Source organism: Emydura macquarii, unplaced genomic scaffold, assembly GCF_026122565.2.
Source record: "Emydura macquarii macquarii isolate MOO-44397 ecotype Brisbane River unplaced genomic scaffold, CSIRO-AGI_Emac_v2 contig_1477, whole genome shotgun sequence".
NCBI classification, from domain to species: Eukaryota; Metazoa; Chordata; order Testudines; family Chelidae; genus Emydura; species Emydura macquarii.
The window spans coordinates 24503601-24527410 of NW_027131614.1; the positions used below are offsets into that span (position 1 = coordinate 24503601).

The following is a 23810-nucleotide window of genomic DNA, read 5'->3' on the forward strand; positions in this document are numbered from 1 at the left end:
TCGCCCCTCTATGTTCCGGGTACGGATGATCGCGGCCCCGGGGATCTGAGTCTCTCTACAGGGACACAGAGTAAAGGGTGACGGGAGCCCAATTCTCCCACAAGACAGCGAATTCATCCACGTAGATCCTACCTCGGATTCACAAGTAGGGTTCCCCCTCTCTCCATGGTGACAATGGTATCGTCCACACCCGACCAAGTTTCCCAGCACAGCTATTGAAAGCGGGCTGTCAGCTCGATTACGGTTAGAGAATGGGATTCTGGGACCATCCATTCCCAGCTCGCAGGGAAGCTTGTATTAACGCCTGTCTCTCTGTTTTGCACGAAACGGAGTTTTACATCTTCATTAGCGTCTCTGTGCAGCCGGGGCCCGAGGCAACGGGTACCCCTCTAGCCGCAATGGTTTAGTCCAACCTCTCTCTTTCCTCCTCCCTCCGAATCAGAACGAACCAATCAACACCCCCCCCCCGCAGGTGCGGGCCTATTTGGCTTCGCACTGGCCCGGCAAGCGCGAGGGTCTTGCCGTGGTTTTCCCCTCCCCAGCCGTGTGCGATTAGTGCCGCCCAACGAAACGGCTGCCCGCCAGGCAGTTCTGCCCAGCCAGGGTTGGTTGGGCCGCGAGCGCCATGGCTGCGGCTCTGCCCGTGGGCGCCGGCGGCGGGATTCAGGGCTCCCTGCATCAGCTACTCTGCGCGCTGCAAGACCCGGACCCCGGCTCTGCCGCCCTGCGCGGCTACCACCTCATCCGCAGCGTGGGGGAGGCGTGTGTGACCAGCACCGAGGACGGCGTCTACGGTGCGTGGCTGTGGCCTGAGCGGCGGGAACGGGCCGGGCCGGGCCGGGCCCTGGGGCAGGCACGGGGGCGCGCGCTCAGCCCGTTGCCGGGAAGGACCGTTAGGTGCCCGCCCGGCCGGCGGTGCCAGGCGAGCCCGGCCTACGGCTGCCCTCTCGGGGCGGGGCTTCATGCCAGTGACCGCGCACTGAGCCCCTAGTTACTGGGCCCCGTGACTGCCGCGGCCCTGAGGAGGGGTTTTGGGGTGCTCGGGTGCGCCTGGGGGCAGCAACCCCCGTCCTTGGGTCGGCCTCGCCCTGTTAGCAGCGCCCGAAACGCTCTCCAGAGCGCCGGGACCCCAGCGGCCCCGAACCTGACCTCCCACTGTCAGCAGCCCCCGGGGGAGCCGCCCCTCGTGTAGCCGCCTGTGGTAAACCTGGTTTACCAGTGGGCGAGGCGATGTCTCTTATCGGGGGGCCGGGGGAGAGACAGGCTTTTCAGTCCTGGCTGCACAGTGCCGCACGCTCCGCATCCCGCTGCTCCGCCAGCTCACTGGGGGACACAGAATAGGAAAGATCCGCTGCGGGTACCAGGAACTCCCCCATCATCGGGCCAGCTGACGAGGGTTTTGGGCTACCATGCCGCCTCTGGAACCAGCTCAGCAGGTTCAAGTGTGGTGTGGTGTGTCAAGCCGAGACCGATCATGCCTGGGTATCCATTTCAGCCCACAGGGCATCTCTGGTGCTGTGGAGCATGCTGCATGCCTGCTTGCTGTATGGTTGCTCTCTTCTTCTTGAGCTCCCCAGACATCTTTGCAAAGTGACACTGACCACACAGAGGTCATTGTCCTGTGTGATTTGTTTGTTTTGTTTGTTTGATAAACCTTGCCTTCCTTGTCTTGACAATGTGCTGTATAAAACCATTTAAAATTATTCTGGGCAGCTCTACCAGCCACAATTCTAACCCTAGTCAGGGAAGCACTACCCTATTGAATGCTAACCATAGCCTGGAGAGCCCTACCTTACTGAACCCTAGCCAGGGGATCTCTAGCCTATTGAACCCTAACTTTAGCCCTGGGAGCTCTATGCTATTTAATCCTAGACCAAGGAGCTCTACCTTCTTGAACCCTAATCCTAGCCTGGGGACCCCATATCCTATTGAACCCTAGCAAGAGCTCAGGGGATGCTTGCGGTCCTACCCTATTAACTCCTGGCCTTGTGAATCCTACTCTTTACAATCCTAACTCTACCGTTGGGAGCTGTACCCCTGCTGAACCCTAACTTTAGCCCTGGTTTAACCCTTTAACCCTACTGATCCCTAACCCTGGACCATGGTGCATTGGCAGCCCCAGTCATGTATCTACCCTATAGAGCTCCTCCCTCTTAAATCCTAACCCTAGCCTGTGAAGGCCCTGCAGCTCAAGATGTATTTCTACACTGGGGATTCTTAGTCTATTAAACCCTGTCTTTGCCCTGCAGATCCCTAGCCTATTGAATTCGAACCCTATCCTGGGAACCTTTGCAACTTCTCTCTTAGCCCTCCCTATTGAACCCTAACAATATCTTAGGCATCTCTAGCCTTTGATCCCTGAGCCTAGCCTGGGGAGTTGTGCTCTACTGAACATTAACCCAAGGCCCTCTAGCCCAAGCCTGTTGAACCCTAACCTTCTCATGGGGTGCTTTACCCTATTGAACCTGAACCCTAGCTCAATGAGCTCTACCCTACTGAAACATCCATCTAGCCCTGGAAGCTGAAATACATTGAACCTTAACCCCAGGAGCTCTGATTTACGGAATCTTAACTCTAGTCTGGGAGCCTTTGCAGCACTAGCTCTAGCCCTGCCCTGGGGAGCCCTAAGCAATTGAGCCCTAACACTAGCCCATGGAGCCGTAGTTTATTGAATCCTAACCTGGGGAACTCTAACCTATTGAACCCTAACCTTATCTTGAGGAGCCATAGCCTATTGAACTCTAACCTGATCTCAGGGATTTCTACCCTATTAAACAGTAACTCTAGTCCTGGGAGGCATACTCTACTGAAGCCTAACCAAAGCCCCAGAAGCTCAAGTGTATTGAGTACTAATTCTAGCCTGTTAAACCCTAACCCCATTACCTTTGGAACCCTAATGCTAGCCCAGATAGCCCCACCCTATTGAACCCTAAACCTAGCTCAGGGAACTCTAGCCTATTGAACCCTAACCCTATGCCTGAGAACTGTACCCTATTGAACGCTAACCCTACCCTGTGGAGTCCTAGCCTATTGAACCTTAACTCTAGACTAGGGAGCCCTTGCAGCAACCTTTTTCCTACCTGTGGCTGGAAAGCCTTAAGTAATTGAACACTAATGCTAGCCTAGAGAGCCATAGCTCTTTGAACTGTAACAATCTTAGGGATCTCTGCTTTATTAAACCGTAGCCCTGAGTGGTGTACTTTACTGAGTTATACTGGCCCAAAGGTCTAAATCTGTCCTGGGAACAGGTATCCTTTGTAACCCTATCCCTAGACCGGAGAGGCCTACCGGCCCAAGGCCTATCCCTAGGTCTGGGAAAGCCTGCTGACCCCAGGCCGAAGCATACCTTAGTAACCCTCACCTTAGATTGGAGCACCTTACCAGCCTCAGGCCTAACCTTAACCTGGGGAGCGCTACTCACCACAGGCCAAAACCTAACCCAGAGAAATCTACCCATATGAATCCTCATCCTAGTCTGGGAAGCCCAACCATTACTAACCCTGACACTAAATTGGGGAGGCCTACTAGCTGCAGGTTTAACCCTGATCTGATTAAGCCTACCCTTACTAGCACAAACCCTACCTGGGAGCCCTGCTGACCCTAGGCCTAACCCTAGCCTGGTAAACCCAAATTGTAGTAACCCTAATCATGGAGGGAAGACCCACCAGCCTCAGGGCTTAATCCTAGTCTACGGAGTCCTACCCTTAGTAACCCTAACCTTAGACCAGGGGGCTCTACCTGCTCTATGAATAACCTGATAACAGGGAGCCCTATACTTGGGCACTCTAGCCTAAGGATCCCTACTGACCTAAGGCCTAAAACTAGCCCAGAGAAGCATAGCCTTCATAATCCTAATCTTAGTTTGGTGAGCCCTGCTGGCCCCGGGCCAAAATGTAGCCTAGAGAAATCTACCCATATGAACCGTTGCCCCATCTGGGAAGCCATACCCTTAGTAACCCTGACACTAGCCCAAGGAGGCCTAATAGCCACAGGCCTAACCATAATCCAACAAAGCCTATCCTTATTAACACAAACCCTTGCTGGGGCATCCTACTATCCCTAGGCCTACTTGTACCAAGGATATGGTTACCTGGGGTCCCCTAACCTTATCATGGGAGTCTTACTATCCCTAGCCTAGGGAGTCCTAATGGTCCCAGGCCTAAATCTAGCCTAGGGAATCCTACTGACTCCAGGCCTAAAGCTAGCCCAGAAGATGCCTACCCTTTGAAACTCTCTCCCTAACCCCAGGGATACCTACTGGCCCCAAGACCTAACGTTAGCCCCGGTGAGGCCTACTTTTAGTAACCCTGATACCAGTCTGGGGAATCTTATTGTAGGCATAACCCTAGTCTGATGAATCCTATTCCTACTAACACAAACCCTACCTGGGGAGTCCTACTGTGTCCAGCCCTAACCTGACGTCAGGGAAGCCCTACCCTTGGTAATCCTAACCCTAGCCTGGCTAGCCCTACTGGCCCCAGGCCTAACCTTAGCCTGAGAAGCCTTGTAAGACCCAGGACCTTAGCCTGGAGAGCCCTACCAATATCAAATCTAACCCTGGTCTAGGAGTCCTATCTGTAGTAATCAGAGCCCTACCAACCATAGGCCTAACTATAGCCAGAGGGACCTATCCTTACTAACCCTAACCCTATTTGGGGAGTCACAATTGCCTAGGCCTTACAGGGAGCAGTACCCTTGAAAACTCTAGCCCAGGGACTCTTATTGGCCCCAGGCCTAACTGGCCACTAACCCTTAACCCTAGTCCAGAAAGTCCTACCAGCCCAAGGCCTACCCCTTGCCTGGAGAATCCTACCTCCCCCAGGCCTAACCCTACTTGGGTCTGATAAAAGCCATAAAACTAGCCTGGAGAGGCCTATCCTTAGAAACTGTAATCTTAGTCTGGGGAGTCCTACTTGTAGTAAGCCCACTACTAATCCTGGGAGCCCTACCAGCTGCAGGCCTAACCCTAGTCCACAGAGCCTTACCCTTACTAACCCTGACCCTAAACTGGGGAGCCCTACCAGCCCTATGCCTAACCTGACCCTGGGGAACCCTAACCTTAGGGGATCTGGGGATCCCTACTGACACCAGACCTAAACCTTGCCAGGAGAGTCCTACCATTAGTGACCTTAACCCTATTCCAGAGGGACCTACACTTTGTAACCCTCACCCTAGCAAGGGTAGCCTTACCTGACCTGGGATAATCCAACAATGTCTGCCCTGATACTAAATGGCGGGACCTTCTGCCACCTGTCGATGATGAGGAACATCAGTGGGCCAGTCTGTATTCCACCTTAGTTCCATGGCCCACGGGGGATATTGGTGGGCAGCTCCTTCATGGAGCCTCGAGTACAGACATATATCTGGGGTGGTTCATCCCCCATCCCAACACTTGCCTCTTCTGTGGCGTGAGGAAGACCCTGGTACACATATATCTGGAGTGTGTCAGGCTGCAGCCCTTGTTCCGGCTCCTCCAGAACTTTCTTCTGAGGTGCTGGCTGCAGTTCTTTCCACTCCTGTTCCTGTATGTACACCCCATCCTCAGCCCCACAAAGTAGAGGGACCTCCTTGTCAACCTCCTCCTCGCATTGGCCAAGGTGGCCATTTACAACACAAGGGAGAGGATGTTGGCTGAGCAGGTGCTCTGCAACTGTGGGACCTATTTCCGTTCCTCTGTCCAATCACGCATCCAGGCAGAGTTCCTCTTGGCTGCGTCCACTCGTTCCTTGGATACCTTTGAGGAGCAGTGGGCACTATCTGGGATTCTCTGCTCGGTGTCCCCTTCGGGTTCCCTCCGTTTAACCTTCACGCCTGTTCCTGTTTTCTCATTTATTATCCCCCGAATCCAGTTGAGTCCCAGGCTTAATAGCTCCTCCCCTTAGGCTGTGGGAGAGGCTTTTTGCCGTGGGCGGGCCTGTGCCCACCCACATCCCAGTACCAAATAGGCCTAACCCTAACAAGGGTAGCCTTACCTGGCTTGGGCCTAACCCTAGCAAGTGGAGCCCTACAGACTCCAAGCCTAAACCTACCCCAGGAGGCCCTGTGGGCCCCAGGCCTGACCTTCATCCATGGATCCCTACCATACCCAAGCCTAACCCTAGCAACTGGAGCCATACTGGCCCTAGCCCTTAACATAGACTAGGGACCCCTTCCCTTGGTAATCCTCACCTAAGCCTGGAGTAGCCTACATTTACTAACCCCAACCCTACTCTGGTTGTTCTACTGTTCATAGGGCTATCTGACCATAGGGAGACGTACCCTTTGGTAATCCTAATCCTAGCACAGGGACTCCTTCTGGTCCCTGGCATAGCTGAATCCAGGGTACCCTACCTTTTGTAAGCCAGGCAAGAGGAGCCTTACTGGGCCCAGGTCTAACTCTCGCCCAGGTAACCTGATTGACTCTTGCCTGGAGAGCACTACTGTCCAAAGGCCTAAAATTAACCCTATCTTTACCCTTGGTAACCCTAACCATAGCCCGGGGAGCTCTAGCCTACTGAACCCTAACAGGCCTATTGAATTCCCCAACTAGGGTTATGGTTCTAGTGCATTAAACCCTAGCTTGGGGACCTCTACCCTATTAAACCCTAAACCTGGACCAGGAAACCAAATCTTATTGTATGCTAACCATAGCCTGCGATCCCCACCCTATTAAACCCAAACACCACACCGGAGATCTCAACCCAACTGAATCCTAATTTTAGTCTAAAGAGATGTATTCTACTGAACCATAACAGTATCTTAGGAACCATAACTCTAGTCCTGGGAGCCCTACCTTAGTGATACCCAATCCTGACTCCAGGAGATGCATTTTGTACATGAAAGGGAGCTTGAGAGGAGGAAACGTTGATAGTGAGGGTGGGAGAGTATGAATCTTGGATGAAAGTTCTAGCTGTGTGGACAGGAAGTAAAGGGTATATCTGTGAGATGTTATGAAGGAATAGTGGCAGGATTTGGTCATAATCTGGATATTTGGAACAAGACAAAGGAGTTAAAGATGACACCCAGGTTATACGTCCGAGTGACGTGGAGGATGATGATGTTAGCAGTGAGTGAGAATGGAGGGAGTGGGGACTCTCAGATAGGAAAGGTAAACTCAAGGTGGATGAAATTCTTGAAATTGATGGTGTGACCAGGAGTGGTAAGATACACATCATGAAATGTGGGATTGGATAAAAGAAAATGGGATTGGAGAGGTAGATTAACAAATCATCAGGAAAGATGGCAGTGAAAGCTGTGTAAGCGGATGAAATCATCCAAAGTAAATGTTTAGAGCACAGATGTCAGATATACAGCCTATGGACTAAAATCTGGCTCACATCATATATTTCTGTGGCTTGTGTTGTATATTCAGAGTCTCCAGACTGTAAGCTTTCATTTTAAACAAGTAAGTTTCTAATTCTCTATATAGAAAACCTTCCAAATGTGATCTGAGTGTAATCAAAGCAGTGATGTCTGCCTTAGTATGCAGACAGCTTGAAACTGACTCGGGGGTGAACACCATTCATCTGCTTGGAATATCAAATTTAAACTGATAACTGATTCTTTCAGACCAGGGAAATGCCATAGACCTAATTTATCTAGGCTTCAGTAAACCATTTGACATGATACCACATGGGAAATTATTAGAGAAGATGGGCATTAGTACAGGAACTGTAAAATGTGTAAAGAGCTGGCTAAAGCGGAGACAGCAGCTTGTTGTGTTGAAGGTAGTAGAGTTACCGAAGGAAGGAAGTCTACTAGTGAAGTTTCTCAAGGGTCTGTCTTGGGTCTGATTTTATTTAGTATTTTCATTAATGACCATGGCACAAAACATAAGAGTGTACTGAAGAGATTTGCTGAGGATACAAAGTCAGGAGGCATCCTCAATACAGAGGAGGATTAAAATATTATACTAAAGAATAGAATGGCCTGGAAGACTTGAATTTTTTGTCTAACTTGGGGGCTCATCTGCTGGAAATGACAGAGGAGAAAGATCAGGGTGTATTAGTCGAGCACAGGATGACTAATGTAATATGGCTGTGAAAAAAGCTAATGGGATCCTGAGATGTATCAGGTGAGGTATTTCCAGTAGAACTGGAGAATTATTAATACCATTGTACAAGGTACTGTTTAGACCTCAACTGGAATACTGTGTACAATTCTGGTCCCATGTTTTATGAGGATGAATTTAAACTGGAACAGGTGGAGACAAGCTATTAGTTGTATCAGGTGAATGGAGAGCCTATTTTATGAGAGGAGACAAACAAGCCAAGCTCTTTTAAGCCTAGCAAAACAAAGGCTGTGTGGGGAATGTGCTTGCTCTCTACAAATACATTGGTTGGAGGTTAACACTGGGGTGGGAGAAGAGCTAGGTAAGCTAAAGGACAGTATTGGAATAACAAATGAATTTTAACCTTCAGAGGAGTAAGGTTCTGGAATAACCTACCAATAAGAACGTTGAGGCAAACAACCTAACTTTAAGATGGAGCTTGCTATGTTTGTGAACATGATTATGTGAAGAGGTTACCTTAAAAAGCAGACAGCTGGACTCAGTGACCCAGGAGGTCCCTTGTAGTCTTATGTGCTTTGTTCCTGTGTTTAAAGTTCAGCAATGACACTTCAGAGAAGCCTGATTTTTTCCACTATTTTGCACCTTCTGTAGTCATTTACATTGGTGCAAAATGAGCACAGAATGCTGCCATTCTGAGTTCATAGCATTTCATCTTTCACTTAGTACTTCCTTTGCACAGGTGCAAATGAATATGCAAGGTGCAAAGCAATCGAAATCAGGGCAGTAGTTCCTGTCATTTTGCATTCAACTGTGAGCATGCTTCCACTGCCTGCAGCTGTTTTCCCTGCAGTAAGACATCGGTCTGGAGCAGTGGAATGAAAGGCAGGCAGCATCAGTGCACTAGGGACCAGCAAAAAGGACCTTATAATTAAGATGGGGGTAGGAGCGTAGATCACCAGTTCTGTTACATGCAACTTGCATTAAGACTCAGTAAAAAGGCCAACTTATGTCATCCTTACATTGTGGAATACCTTATGTGGCAGTTTGGGTTCTCTGAGAGTAGCCGTGGAGAAAAGTACTATTCATGTGACAGGATGGCCCTGAATAGTGTGCCTCAACTGCCGCATCTACAACTGGCAGTGTTGCTGCAGCTGTTGGAAACTTGCAGCTTCATTTCCTCTGCTGTGTATTTGTGCTTCTTGGTTCACCCTACTCTTAACTGAGGATCATATTTATTACCTCCTGAACTGTTAAGAGGAAGTTTTAAGCAGTCTGATTTAGCTAATTGGTGGATTTTTTAAAATAACAGCTGTTAGGTTTAGAAATGAAACTAATTATTTGTTTGCAGTATTGTTGTAGTCATTCTGGTCCCAGAATATGAGAGTCACAAGGTGGGTGAGGTAATGTCTTATATTGAACCAACTTCTGTTGGTGCAAGAGACAAGCTTTCGAACTACATGAAGTTCTCTTTCAAGAAATTTGTTAGTGGCAGGTGTATTTAGAAGAAATAAAATGAAATATCATTTCACCCAGCATGTATTTATTACATGAAATTCACTGCCACAAGGGACTATGGGGTTAAAAGCTGTATTTTGATTTTTAAAAGGGCAGGATAATTTTGGGATTAATAACACTTGGCAGCCTAATTCTCTCTCAAAGAGGTGTGGCTGTGGAAGATGTTTTTCTGAAACATTGAGTTTTGTCCACCATTAGAAGTGGGATAGTGGACTTTGCTGGACCATAGGTCTGATCTGGCATGTAAAATACTGTGTTCCTAGCCAGACTCCTCATAGTTTTACTAGACAGAAATCAAAACTTGTTGACATGACTCTTTTGGTCCTGGAATTTGAAATCATGTTACTGCTTTTTTGGCAAGAAGTTTATTTAAACGTGTCTCTGGATAGGTGCTAACATGGCTTCAAATGTTAGTATTGATAGGGTGTCCTAATCCAAGATGAACATTCATTGATAAAACATAATTGACAGGTTACCCTTCAGGGTCATTGCAGACCTGATGCTTCTCCACATGGTTCCCACCCCTGGATTGGGGGGGTACAAAGGATGGTTTAAAGCCACCTTTCTCTCATCCCAGGTTCTGTGTCGAGCACAGTTGGACTGAACCTGAGGATTGAGCATATGGGAACTGAAAATGTTACAAACAATTTAGGGTTCAGTCCTGCAGCCCTAATTCACATGACTGACTCCTTTGGCTTCAATGGGAATATTTATGTGAGTAAGGGCTGCAAAATCATGTCCTTATTTGGCTCTGAAAATAATTAGTTTCATTTTGATATAAGGGCAGTCTTTAAAATGGACATCCTGAATAATGCACGCTATTATCTAAATAATCAGGTTCTAAGAGCCACATGTTTGGAAAGAAACTATTTGCTTTGTTATGTACAGTCTGATGCTTTGCTTGCTCTTCCTACAGCCTTGCAAACTTCACTGGTGTTTTCCAAAGATAATGGATTACTTGTGTTTGTCCGCAAATCTCTCAGCATTGAGGAAGTAAGTTGATAAACTTAGTTGTGATTATTTTTTTTAAGAACTGGCAATATTTTTCATCTGCTAAGTAAGAATATATTCACTTTCTTATTTCTAAAAAGCAACTTTGTTTTTCAGTTTCGAGAGTGCAGGGAAGAAGCTTTAAAATTTCTCTGTGCCTTTCTGGAAAAGATTGGTCAGAAAGTTCATCCTTATGCCCATGATATTAAGGTAAATGAAGAAAAACATATTTTTAAAAATCTCTGTCAAATACTTTCGACAGTTCTCCTGTGTTTTTAATTTAATCATGAAAGCTTGAAAGATACATAAAAATATGATTTATCATCAGCTTCATGGCTTTCCTTTAGGCAATCCATCCCTTGCCTGCCCAATGTTTCTAATAGAGCTGAAATAGAAGAGCAGTTTTTGGTTTACATATTAGTGTCATTAAAAATGTTAGTATAGTTTGGTAATATTTGTTCAAGGGAGCCAGCAGGGTTAGAATATATTTTTCTCTCCCACAAAAAATAGTAGTTAGTGGGTTTCATGGTTTTTTTGTAATGTTGCACCAATGAAATATTTGATTTAAAAGAATACAATACTTTGAATCCTTCTGCTTCAGTTTGTAACCTTTGAAGTGATTTTTTTAAAGGCCTGTTTTATCAGAGGAGTTGAGTACCTGTAATGCTATTGGAAGTCCGTCGGAACTGTGGGTGCTCTTCACTTCTGAAAATCAGTCCTTTAGGGTATATCTACAGTACAGTTAAAAACCCATGGCTGGCTCGTGTCAGGTGACTCACACTCGCAGGGCTCAGGCTAAGGGTCTGTTTAATATTGGTATAGACATTTGGGCTTGGGCTGGAGCCCAGGCTCTAGGATCCTATGAGGTGGGAGGGTCCCAGAGCCTGAGCTGCAGCCTGAACCTGAATGTCTACACCACAGTTAAACAGCCCCTTAGTCTGAGCCCCATGAGCCTGATCAACTGGCATGGGCCAGCTGTGCATGTCTAATTGCAGTGGACATATCCGAAGAGTCTAAACTGCTCAGTAGTATCCGTTTAACTGGGCATGCATGTTAGTGCCGCTGTACTTTTTGTGCTCAAGGTAATAGCTGCCTACCTAAATGGAAAGGGGACTAGTGGCAGATGACTTGCTTCGTGGGGTCCTTTACTTTAGAATTTGCTCCCCTGAGGTTTGTTATAACTTGGATTTGGTAATTTAGGACACACTGCAAAGCTGATCTTTTCTGTTGGGCTTGGTTGAGGGATATGTGGCAGTCAAATGTGGAGGGTTAATATTGTTTTCTGGGTGACTATTCTAGTCTGCATTGGCTTGGTATGAGAAGCTCTGTATTTTTATTCTTGGGTTTTGTATATTTTAAATGTTCTAAAATATCTCAAGTTATTGGGGAAAGGTGCTTTAAAGAAATATCTTAAATTATTTAAATATCTTTAAATCTTCCATCCTTCTAATGTTTGTTATGATCTATTTTTCCAACCTAGCTAACTTGTATTAGTGTTTACACAAAAGAAAAGGCTGCAAAATGCAAAATCCCAGCTTTGGAGCTTCTTATTAAGGTAAAACATTCTTCATTGTTTCTAAGCCTAGAGACTTTTGAGTTATGCCTTGGCTGCTATTGAATGCAGCAAACCTAATAGTCCACCTAACAAGGGACTAACAGTTTGGTGGTTTCATTCTGTAGGAGTATTAAAAGTTATTGCTCTGCCCTCAAATTAGTCCTAGTCTTCTTTGACTAGGTTGCTTAATTCATGTTGGAAGACATGATCATGGATTTTGAAGGCAGTCGCAAATTATTCTCAATTTAATTGCTGTTCTTTAAAGCAACACTGTCAACTTAAATACTTTCAAACAGAAGTTTAATTTTTATCTGTTACAGATAACTTAGGTACTACACCTGAAAGATATTTAGGGACAAACTTTTTTTGTTTTTTTGCTTATTTTAGTTTCCTTAGTGCAGTGACAGCATTTTATATATAATCAGTTTCACTGTTTCCCCTGTATAGTGCATTGGGCCCTGATCCTGCAAACACTTATGCATGTGCTTAACTTTATATATGGGAGTAGTCCTTTTGAAGTCAATTCTTCTGTGGTTTGAGTGGGCCTTACAGCAACAGGGAGAGAGACATTTTAAAACTAGGTAAATATGCTTGTGAAACTGCAAACATTGACAGGTGTAATATCCTAAAACTACTTATCTCATTTTAAAACTGATTATATTCTAAATTGATGGTGCCCTTTTTAAATTTAAAATTACAGCCAAAATATGTACAAGGACCATAGGAAGTAGAAAAATAAGTGTGAACTATATACACAATAGGATGAGCACACTATTTGCATAAGGAAAATACAACAAAACCAGTATTTATTGTATAGAAGTGGTAGCTTGTCTTTACCTACATCTTTACTATCAGAAGATGTATCAACCACCTTTAACTTAATCCTCTAAATTTGTACTTAAAGTTAGGTAACTCAATAGGGCCCCGAAGTCAGAAAGATACTTTAGCTTGGTCCAACTGGAAAAAAATAAGTAAATTTTAATTTGTGGGTATCTTGTATATATTTCCAGTTGCTTCAAAATTTACAGTCCTCTTATCTGATGGAAGAATTTAAAGTTGGAGAGATCTTTAACAAATTTTATGCAGAACTTGCTGCAAGAAGTAAAGTGCCTGACACAGGTGAGCCTTAGCTTTTCTAGTAACGTTATTACTTATTTTATTTACTATCTTTTATTATTAATATCATGATGGATTTTCTCCTACAGTAACATAGGTAAGATGGGAGAAGCTAGGACATGCAAAATAAAAGCAAAACTTCAAAAATAATCTGTAATGAATAAACATAAGTTATGTACTAGTAGTAAGACTGTTCTGCTGGGACTTGGGAAATTATTTTTAAGTGCATTTGACATTAGTGAATAGGGAAACCATGGATATCATGAAATGTTACTATTTAGTATACTGGCTCTAAATACTAGTCAGTCTTATGGACAACTAATAAAACAATATCATCGTACTCATCTCTAGAACAAGTAAGTGTCCTCAAAAATATCGACTATCACATATGATGGAACTCGGTATGGATTTTCAGCTCCCTTAGGCCCCAATCCTGCAATGAGTTCTACACGTGTATAGTCCAGCACCATGGTAGCAGCATCCCACTGAACTCAGTGAGGCTGTGCCTACACTGAGCTCGTGACAGGACTCTTAGGCTGTATTTATATTAATGTTGCATTGTTTTTAAACTTTCACTGCTGTGCTCAATTCCTTGATTAAGGACTCAGAATGTTAAGGTGCTGGGCATCCTGCTTTCTCAATTCCCATTGATTTTTAGTTTGAGTAGAGAGTATGTGGCAGGATTGAGTTCTATCATTTAGTATTTAAAACCAATTGTTTGAGAAACTTGAATAAATTAATCTTCACTACATTAGCTGGTGATTAATTTCAAATCAAAGCATGGAAGAATGTAAGTATGAAAGCACTGTTTTACTCTTTTGTTTACCAGTCATCATGCTGAGATACCACTAGCCTTAACTGCCTAGAAAGGTGGGTGGACAGACACATTGACTTTATAATAATGGTGACTGACTACTATCTCATGTGCAACAGAGATCTCAAAGTAAGCGGTGCCCATATTGATGTTATTTTTTAGTACTGGAAAAATTATATGAGCTTCTTGGAGTCTTGGGAGAAGTCCAACCTAGTGACATGGTTGACAACTCTGAAAAACTATTCCGAGCTTTCTTGAGCGAGCTCAAAACACAGGTATGATTGGAACCTCTAGGAGGAGTTTATCAATTAGTTTTTTCTGGTGTGTATTATGTATGTTGAATTACCATTCATGCTAAGATTGTGATTGTTGGATACTTCATTTAACCAGATGATTATAAAACATAGTTGAACAATTTTAATGATTATTAATAGCTGTGGAGTGTTATTTTCTTTGGATACAGGGTCTTGTATAGGTTAAGGGGGGAACTAGTGACCATTAGCTGCTACTGCATTAGCTGAGTAATGTGGGGAGGAGAGAGGGAAGAGCATGATCATCATCAATCATAGTGCCCTAGGTAGGGGATCTGATGGCCATTAGAGACCAGTTTCTTATTTGGTCTGTAGTAAGCTGCAGAACTTCATTGCATGGCTTGGTTCAGAAGTTGACATCACAGCTATATCTTAGCAAGGTCTTCACTTGCTTGTCTCATATCTTACTTCTCTAAATTAGGGATAATATTTTCTTTAAAACTTTTATTTTCAGATGACCTCAGCAACAAGAGAGCCCAAACTACCAGTAGTAGCAGGGTGTCTGAAAGGACTGACTGCGCTTATGTATAACTTTACTAAATCCATAGATGAAGGTGCAGTACTTTTTTATATAAAGAAATTTTGACCGTTGTATACGTGAAGGGAGCATCCGTTCATCTTGTGTCCAGATTCACTGTTGAGAATGGATGCAAGCAGTTGTGCATCCTGAGTGAAATTCCCCCCATTGTCAGAAAGCCTGCCAATGCAAGGCTCTTCATGCCTCAGCATCCCTGGGTACCCCAGCACATAGGAGAGTATGGTCAGAGTGGTTTCCTAGTATGGGAAGCTGAAGTGCTATTTATCCGGCAGGGACTGGGCAGCTGTACAACCTCAAGTAAAAGTTTGAACATTTTCATTCATAATTATATACAGGCACACTTAGACTAGCATACCCATATTGTTTTAAAGAGTGGTTATTCAGCAAGTCAAAAAGAAGTAAATTTAAAAAAAAAAAAATCTTAGCATCATCCTCTGGGAGAGTTTCCCTTCCTTTAAGAGTGTGATATTTTGAAGAACTTTAAATATTGTCTCTTTACATCCATAACAAGATAAAATTACTTGCTGTTTTGACTCTGTCTCGGGGTGCCCTTAGTGAAATATTTCATTATTATTGTTATTTTACAGATCCTCACACTTCAAAGGAGATTTTTGATTTTGCAGTGAAGGCGATCAATCCACAGGTACATTGATGCATGTCTTCCAAGTATGCATTCTTCTATATACATTAGTTCTGAAGAGCAAGCCATTTATGGGTGAAACTTTTGTTTTTACAGGTTGACCTAAAGCGATATGCAGTACCTCTCGGTAAGATCTTACCTCATAACTGTTCGCAGTGCTATGGATACCAAGCATATCTTGGAGGAGACATATTTCCTCTTCTACTTGGTCCATTCAAAGAACACAGCATATTCTGCATTCCAGACTAGAAGAATGGAGTGTGTGTTTGTGATCTAAGGAGTTAAAAATGAGTAATTAGCTGAGCAAAGCAAGTTCTAACACCCAGCAACGGCACTGCATACAACACTTAATGGCATTTTTCTATCTGTAATGCGATAACTTTTCAGTGCCACATCCAATCAATTCCAAAATTTCAGAGAATGTTCTAGGCATCTGTGACATATCCACGATACAATCTAGACTAACGAGTAGCTGTGTAATGCCTACCCTCTAACCTGGGGTATCCTTTACAATGTTTTGCTGCTGTAGCCTCCCTTTTAGATTGCTCACAAACCATCTCCAGCATGCCTATAATTTGGCACCCCAAATAGTTTCCCAGACACTTCAGTTTAAACACATTGGATTAGATTAAACAACGAAACATGCTTATTAACTACAGAGATAGATTTAATGAGGATATTGATATAATAGGCATTACAGAAACTTGGTGGAATGAGGATAATTAATGGAACACAGTAATACCAGTGTAAAGAACGAAGGATTCTTTATCTAAGAATCAGGCAGCACAGACAATACTGAAGAGGTTTATTCACGATACCGGGAAGTCTGATAAATCAGCTTCAACTTTATGGTGTTACAGTGGTCAATTATATACACTTTCTTATCGATTACATAGTACATTTTAAATTCCTGATCTGTTCACTTACAAATACAGACATTGTCCTATCCGGAGAGAACAACAGTGATAATGGTCGTTACATACATGCAGAGACACTTTAATCACTCTACTTACATCAAGGATGCTAGGGCTACACTCGGGGTGGGGGTAGGGTGGAGGAAGAAGGGGAGGGTCCTTACAGATAAGTGGCAGATGAGACGGAAATTCTAAAAGCAAACGTGCTGTTCTCATTGGAATTAGAATCACTGAGAGGGCATCTGGCTTCCTGAGCCATCAGATGTTTACACTAGCAATTGTCCTTGAGGCTCAGGTATGCTTGTTAGCCATTTAAATGAGTTTCAACCTACAACTTGTTAGCTGAAAACAACCTCAAGCCTTACACCAGGGTAAAAATATATCTAAGGACAGAATAGGTCGTACTGTTGGGGGAGTGGCACTATATGTGAAAGAATGCGCAGAGTCAAAATGAAGTAAAAACCTTAAATGAATCAAACTGTACCATATAATCTCTATGGATAGTAATTCCATGCTTGAATAGTAAGAATATAGCAGTAGGGATATGTTATCAACCACCTGACCAGGATGGTGAAAGTGACTGTGAAGTGCTCAGGAAGATTAGAGAGGCCATAAAAATAAAAAATTTAATAATAATGGGGGATTTCAGCTATCCTCATATTGACTGGGTACATGTCACCTCAGGACGGGATGCAGAGATAAAGTTTCTTGACACTTAAATGACTCTTAGAGCAGCTAGTCCTGGAACCCACAGAAGGAGATGCAATTCTTGATTTAGTCCTAAGTGGAGCACAGGATCTGGTCCAAGAGGTGAATATTGCTGAACCTCTTGGTAATAGTGACCATAGCACCATAACATAATTTTCAACATTGCTGGAGGGATCCCAAAGCAGCCCACCACAGTAGCATTTAATTTCAGAAAGAGGAACTACACAAACATTAGTTAGTTAAACAGGAAGTTAGTTAAACAGAAATTAAAAGGTACAGTGCCAAAAGTGAAATCCCTACAAGGTGCATTGAAACTTCTTAAAGAAACCATAATAGAGGCTCAATTTTAAAAGTATATCCCAAATTAAAAAACATAGTAAGAGGACCAAAAACATGCCATCATGTCTAAACAACAAACTTTAAGAGAAACAGTTAGAGGCAAAAAGGCATCCTTTTAAAAAGTGGAAGTTCAATCCTATTGAGGAAAATAGAAAGGAGCATAAACTCTGGCAAGTGAGGTGTAAAAATATAATTAGGAAGGGCAAAAAAGGATTTGAAGAACTACTCGCCAAATACTCAAAATGTAACAGCAAAAAATTTAAGTACATCAGAATCAGGAAGTCAGCTAAACAACCAGTATGGCCACTGGACGATTGAGGTGCTAAAAGATCGCTCAAAGCCATTGTGGAGAAACTAAATGAATTCTTTGTATCCGTCTTCATGGCTGAGGATGTGAGGGAGATTCCCAAACCTGAACCATTGTTTTTAGGTGAAAAATCTGAGGAACTGTCCCAGATTGAGGAGTCATTAGAGGATGTTTTGTGGCATAAGAACAGCCATACTGGGTCAGGCCAATGATCCATCTAGCCCAGTATCCTGTCTTCTGACAGTGGTCAATGCCAGGTGCTTCAGAGGGCATGAACAGAACAGGCAATCATTTGAGTAATACATCCCGTTGCACCTTCCCAGCTCCTGGCAAACAGCAATCCCTGCCCATCCTGGCTAATAGCTATTCATGGACCTATCCTCCATGAACTTACCTAGTTCTTTTTTGAACCCCCTTGTGGTGTTTGCCTTCACAGCATTCTCTGGCAACTTCCAGAGGTCAAAATCCCCAGCATTCCCTGGGGTTGTGACCACCTTTTATTACCTGCATTGCTAAATGCGAGGGAGTTGAGAGGGTGGCATTATTCCTGCCTACGTCCTGGCTAAATGGAAAAGGGAACTTTGGTATGTCTCCTGGCAATGAAAAGACCTGAGAATCACTGGCCTAGATGAAGTAAAGTTCTCATTTGTAATATCTAAAGCCCCTCCCTCCACCAGCAGTAAAATACAAATCTCTGAAATGGACTGCTGCTGCCCATATCTGTACCTATACTAGGATAAAACAGGAGGGGGGCTTTCAGTTGTGAGCTCATATGTAGAGTTAAACAAGTGTGTAAATATGTTTTGATAATTAGAAATACAATTTAGTCTGGAGATATCTGCGACTTCCTAATGGAAGTCTAAAGTTGATCTAATGTAAACTTCTGGAGCATGGTCAGTTGTCAGAAACTGGAACAAACAAATCTGAGTTTTACTGATTTTGAATTGCAGCTGGTTTACACTTGTTCAGCGTGCATGCTGCTCAGTTTGGCACCCTTCTTCTGGACAACTACATCTCACTATTTGAAGTACTGTCCAAGTGGTGTGGCCATACAAATGCAGAGCTGAAGAAAGCTGGTCATTCAGCCCTGGATTCATTCCTTAGACAGGTACTGCAAATTTACTTAAGAACTCCAAGACCTCATCAAGGAATTAGATTTCTCAAAACACTAGAGTGCGGGGACTGTTCATGTATAGATGTTCATGCACGATGATGCTACATAAATAGTGATGATTTCTTATCTGATTGGGTGGTATAGATTTTTCTGAAGATTGACTTTTACTTTAATTTCACTTTGGTGGTTTTCTAGTTTCTGCAAATCCATAATTGTTTGTGTAAATCTGCAGATTTCTCTAATGGTGGCTAAAGATGTAGAACTGCACAAGAGCAAGCTGCAGTTCTTCATGGAGCAATTCTATGGTATCATCAGAAAAATGGATTCGAGCAACAAGGAGTTGTCCATTGCTATTCGTGGATATGGGCTTTTTGCTGCGGTATGGCAAGCTTACTCTGGGAAAACAGCATATTGGATGGGTTTTATGTTAGGATTAGGAAACCATTCATTTTACATGTTTGCTTTGATTGGCAGAGTCTGTTACGCTGCAATGCCTTCCTCTCCAGTTGTTTCTGAATTAAGTGTTATAAAATAAATTAACTATATAGTCAGACTTCTGTATTTTGGCTTAAAATAATCACTAAAGGCTCAGTGAACTCCCATTGAGTTCACTTGGAAGACTTGCAGGATTGGGCACTAAAGCATTGTAGCTTTTTCTCCTTAATACATGACTTTAAAAGTTAGAAACCCTTTCTACTGTGTCAGAATTTTGGTTACATTAATTCAACTTAGACTTACCTGGTTCTGATAGGATGTGAAATCTATAGCATTGGCAGCTATCAGAAGGTGGAGCTGTTCCATCTGTGGGCTGAAAATAAGATTTTTTTTTAACACCACATAATTCTCCTTTTTCCTTCCTCTCTCTCAACTGGGAGTGCTGGACAGGGTTTACTTGGAAGTCCCAACAATGCTTCTTCTGACTGGCCAGCATGGGTTGCAATTGAGTAACATGTTACTACCATCTCCCTTCGTAGGGCTAAGAGCTCCTTGCTCTTCAACATTCTCAGCCTGTCATTACTTTGGCAGTAATAACTGGAGTGCCCTTTAATGTCCCCAATTTATCTTTTTAAGGCAGTTGGATCAGAATGCAAGAAGAGGATATGTTTTGTCCACATTTCCATTCCTATAAGACTACAACTAAATTCTTAGCTCCTCAGGTTGGGTTGGAAAAGTATTGTAACTGAAAGCTCAAGATCAGATTATTAATACAGTTGCAATGAATTATAAAGCAAGGTCACTTTGTTTACTAGCACTTAACTGTTGAACAACAAGAAAAAATGTATGCAAGGGTATAATCAGGTTCCTGTAAAGTGTCAAAAAATAGTTTTTATCTGTACCCAACTGATTTTTTTTAGTACTGCAGAATTCTTCTGCTTACCGTTAATATTAATTATTGAAGTCATACTTTACTTTCTCTCATTAAAGCCTTGTAAAGCTATACATTCTAAGGATGTTGACTTCATGTACATTGAGCTTCTTCAGCGCTGTAAACAAATGTATCTAACTGAGGCGGAGACAGCAGATGACCACGTGTATCAGCTACCCAGTTTCCTTCAGTCCATTGCAAGTGTTATATTCCACATAGATACAGTAAGTGGAATATTTAAAGCATCAGTCAATGATTTTGTACCTTTAGAGCCATATATAGATCTGTAAAGGATGCATTGAACTACAACAGAAGAAATTCCAATTTGGAAGTGCATGGTGACTCTTGCTTCTCAACAAGTACATAGTGACTTTTGGCTCCTAGACGATGGGATGAGTAGTGCTGTATCAAGAGAATCTTAATGAGAGGTCTATTGAATAAAGGGAAGGATAACACACAGACTTAGTAAAACCATAAATACTATGGCAATTCGTGCAATATAGGACAAACACAGTAGTCAAGAGTGACTTTTTTTTAAAAAAAGTTCCTGGATGTGAAGCAGCCTTTCTGTTGGGTCACTTGAAATAGGAATCATGGTGATACTGTTACAGGGACATAAACAACTAAATAGCCACACTTCTACATTTTTTTTTAAAGGATTTTTTAAGGTTATTTTGGCTGGGTTTTTTTTTTCCAGTTTGTTTTTGTGCATTTGACAGCACTTTGTATACAATCAGTTTAATCTTTTCCCCTGTATACCCAATCACTTTGTCTTGTTTCAATTGGTCTTTCACACAACAGTGGAAAAAGACATGTTTCTCCAGCAATAAGAACACAGCTGAGCTGTGCTGTATCAGCCTACTGTCTTTACAATGCTCCCACATTGATAAGTCTGATACTTAAATTGCCACATTGAGAAGGGTAAATGAGTCTATATGGACTCTTTTGTCATTCTGGAGTTTGTGTTTTGAATGATTGCTTCCTAGTCATTGGCCATATGTTGGGAGTAAGATGAGCAAATGGAACCTGTACTTGAATGCCCTGACTTCAGATGCATAAAAACAGATTAGACTTCTAGTTTGTGGTTGATTTAGTGTGAAAGAAGCTCACACTTTACATTCATAATAATAAGAAATGAATACAATTGTTTCTGTTAACACTTGCCTTTCTGTTCCCTGGGACATAATGTGGCCATCAGTAATTCTTGTCTGTCTTTCTTGATGTTTTAAACTGTCCACATACAGTGGCTCGCTAAGTCTTTTACCATCCTCAGACAGTAGATAATTGTGTAACATTTCTCTCCTTTCACCTTTTGTTGGGAATCATCTTATTTGGGAAGACTTGCATGATTTCCTGAGTGTTAGTGAAATTGTCAATGCTTTAACGGGATGCTTTTTTTTTTTTTTTTCCCCTCTTATTTTGTCTAGGTTCCTGAAGTGTATACTCCGGTTCTTGAACGTCTAATCGTGGTGCAGATAGATAGTTTTCCACAGTTCAGTGTAAAAATGCAGTCTGCCTGTTGCAAATCCATAGTAAAGGTTTTTTTAGCCCTGGCAGGAAAGGGACCAGTTCTCTGGAGTTTCATCAGCACAGTGGGTGAGTATGTGGTACTGACTCCTGGTTTTTTCATCCTACAATGATAAACCAGTTGTAAGATAAGTTTGTGAAGTATTTATCTGAGATGGCCATTTTGGGAACAACCTGAGAACTCCCACTCTCCAGGGCAGTAGAGGGTTTGGGGTGCTGATTTCACAACACTTGAACATCATCTGCCAGTTCACTAAAGAAGCAAAGTTAGAAGCAACCTTGTGTGAGAATATGATGATTTACAGCAAAAAGATAAACAAAACAATAGGGCTTTAAAAATGCAGAGGTACCTGGTACTGGTCTTGTTCAGATGCACTGAATTGCTCTACCAACAAGTCCCTGTTTCCCATTTGCAAAATTAGAAGAAATATGTACACCTGTTTAGGCCTGGGAGCATGCTGGTGGCTGATGGTATTGTATATTGATGAACTCTTTCCTTTATGGAACATATTAATGGTGTAAATTAAAGTTCTAAATGTGTGATGTTGAGATACAGTCCTGTGAACAGAACAGTGTCCCACAATGCTTATAGAGTTGCCAAGATTTCCCAGCAGCCCCTAATTTTATATTAATTTTAATGCTTTTTCCATATTATGTTTTTTTGTTTATTTTTAATTTTCTGTTTAGTAACTGATCCCGTGATGTGTTGAGTAACCAAAGAATCATGCTCTAAATCAAGTCCTGATTCCATGCCTATTGAAATTCATTGGTAGTTTTTCTTGTCTACTGCAGTGGGTGTTAGATCAGGCGCTCAATCCTCAGTATGACCAGCATCAGACCTGAAAAGGGGTGAGGCAGTGCTGACAAAATGTGATGTGGAGGAAGTTTTAAAATGTTTTCCTGTGGGAGATCCTAAAATTAGAGTCTATTTCTGGCTGTTGCTTGCCAGTTGACAAACTTCCTTGCCCACTCTATTTTTAAAACCCAAATTCCATCAGAATGCCAGAAATAAAAAGTTCATCGTAATGCATTGGGAAATGCACAGCTTTCTTTTAGTGAATCATTTGGATGATGTGCCTTTTGGAAATCTGTTCAGATAATGTTTTCTTTCAGTGCATCAGGGGTTAGTCAGAGTCTGCTCCAAGCCACTCACCTTCTCACAGGTAAGCTAATTGTTTCGAATTGTCACTGGAAGAGTTTTTGATTTAAACAATGCAAAAGGCAGAGTCTACTGTATATAGTTATCAGATCTGTAAAGTAGGAATAATCTTTTGGGACTCAGCTGGTTGTTCTTTGGCCGTCTATTGTGTTTGTTACAAAGAAGATGCAAATAAACTGGTAGCTTTAAAAATAAATACATGAACTTGTATGACAGTTTTGCGTAGTACTTAATGAATGAAAAGCCCTGTAAGCTATTATTTCATATAATGATAGCACTGCAAAAGATAGCAAAAAAGGGTGCCCTGTACCTCTTAAACTCTTTGTTGCTTAGATTGGCCATCTCAAAGTAGATTGTAACTAATCAGCGAGACTTTGGTCCATGTTAGAAAATGTCACACAAACTCCAAGGGACAATTTTACTGAGCATGTAACAGGGCCAGCCACCTTTCAGGTGCCCCTTGTGGTTTGAGTGTCTCTGTAGCACCCTGCCTCCATTTCCCCTTCTGCTCTTGGGCTTTTTTAAAGTTCACAAAGTCAAAATATTCAAAGCATTACCTTTCTGGAGTTGAATTTATTAAAACCTGCACAGTGTCTTGCAAAACCAAACTCAAACCACAGAGGGCTTGTCTATACGAACACTTATTTCATGCCAAGCTGGTGCTTACTAGCCTGCTGTGTACTAACTATCTACTCCTGTTTCAAAATAGGGTAGACTAAAGTTCTCTAGCGCACTTCTAGTGTGTGGCAGTAGGTGTCCTCATAGAGAGGTAGTGAGTGGAAGGCTAATGCAAGGTAGAGTTACACCCCAGCTTGCTGCCAACTACGTATTTGTGTAGACAAGGCCAGAGTCTTTGCCCCAATCCCAAGTGGGGCATAGGCCCTCTTTCCTAGGTCTGTCTTCCCTT

At 42.9% G+C, this 23810-nt stretch overlaps 1 protein-coding gene across 2 annotated transcripts in view; it reads left to right on the plus strand.

The window, feature by feature from the left end:
• The first annotated feature begins 518 nt into the window (after positions 1-518).
• PRKDC (protein kinase, DNA-activated, catalytic subunit) overlaps positions 519-23810 on the plus strand; it is a 173304-nt gene continuing 150012 nt past the window's right edge. For both annotated transcript variants that reach the window (XM_067553799.1, XM_067553800.1), the window contains exons 1-14: positions 519-794; positions 10422-10498; positions 10613-10705; positions 11976-12050; positions 13061-13169; positions 14143-14255; positions 14746-14845; positions 15417-15472; positions 15566-15596; positions 18688-18845; positions 19084-19230; positions 20277-20441; positions 21645-21813; positions 22858-22907. In XM_067553799.1, the coding sequence (XP_067409900.1) occupies positions 626-794; positions 10422-10498; positions 10613-10705; positions 11976-12050; positions 13061-13169; positions 14143-14255; positions 14746-14845; positions 15417-15472; positions 15566-15596; positions 18688-18845; positions 19084-19230; positions 20277-20441; positions 21645-21813; positions 22858-22907 (1512 nt within the window). In that variant the 5' untranslated portion in view covers positions 519-625. The remainder of the gene's footprint in view (positions 795-10421; positions 10499-10612; positions 10706-11975; positions 12051-13060; positions 13170-14142; positions 14256-14745; positions 14846-15416; positions 15473-15565; positions 15597-18687; positions 18846-19083; positions 19231-20276; positions 20442-21644; positions 21814-22857; positions 22908-23810) is intronic.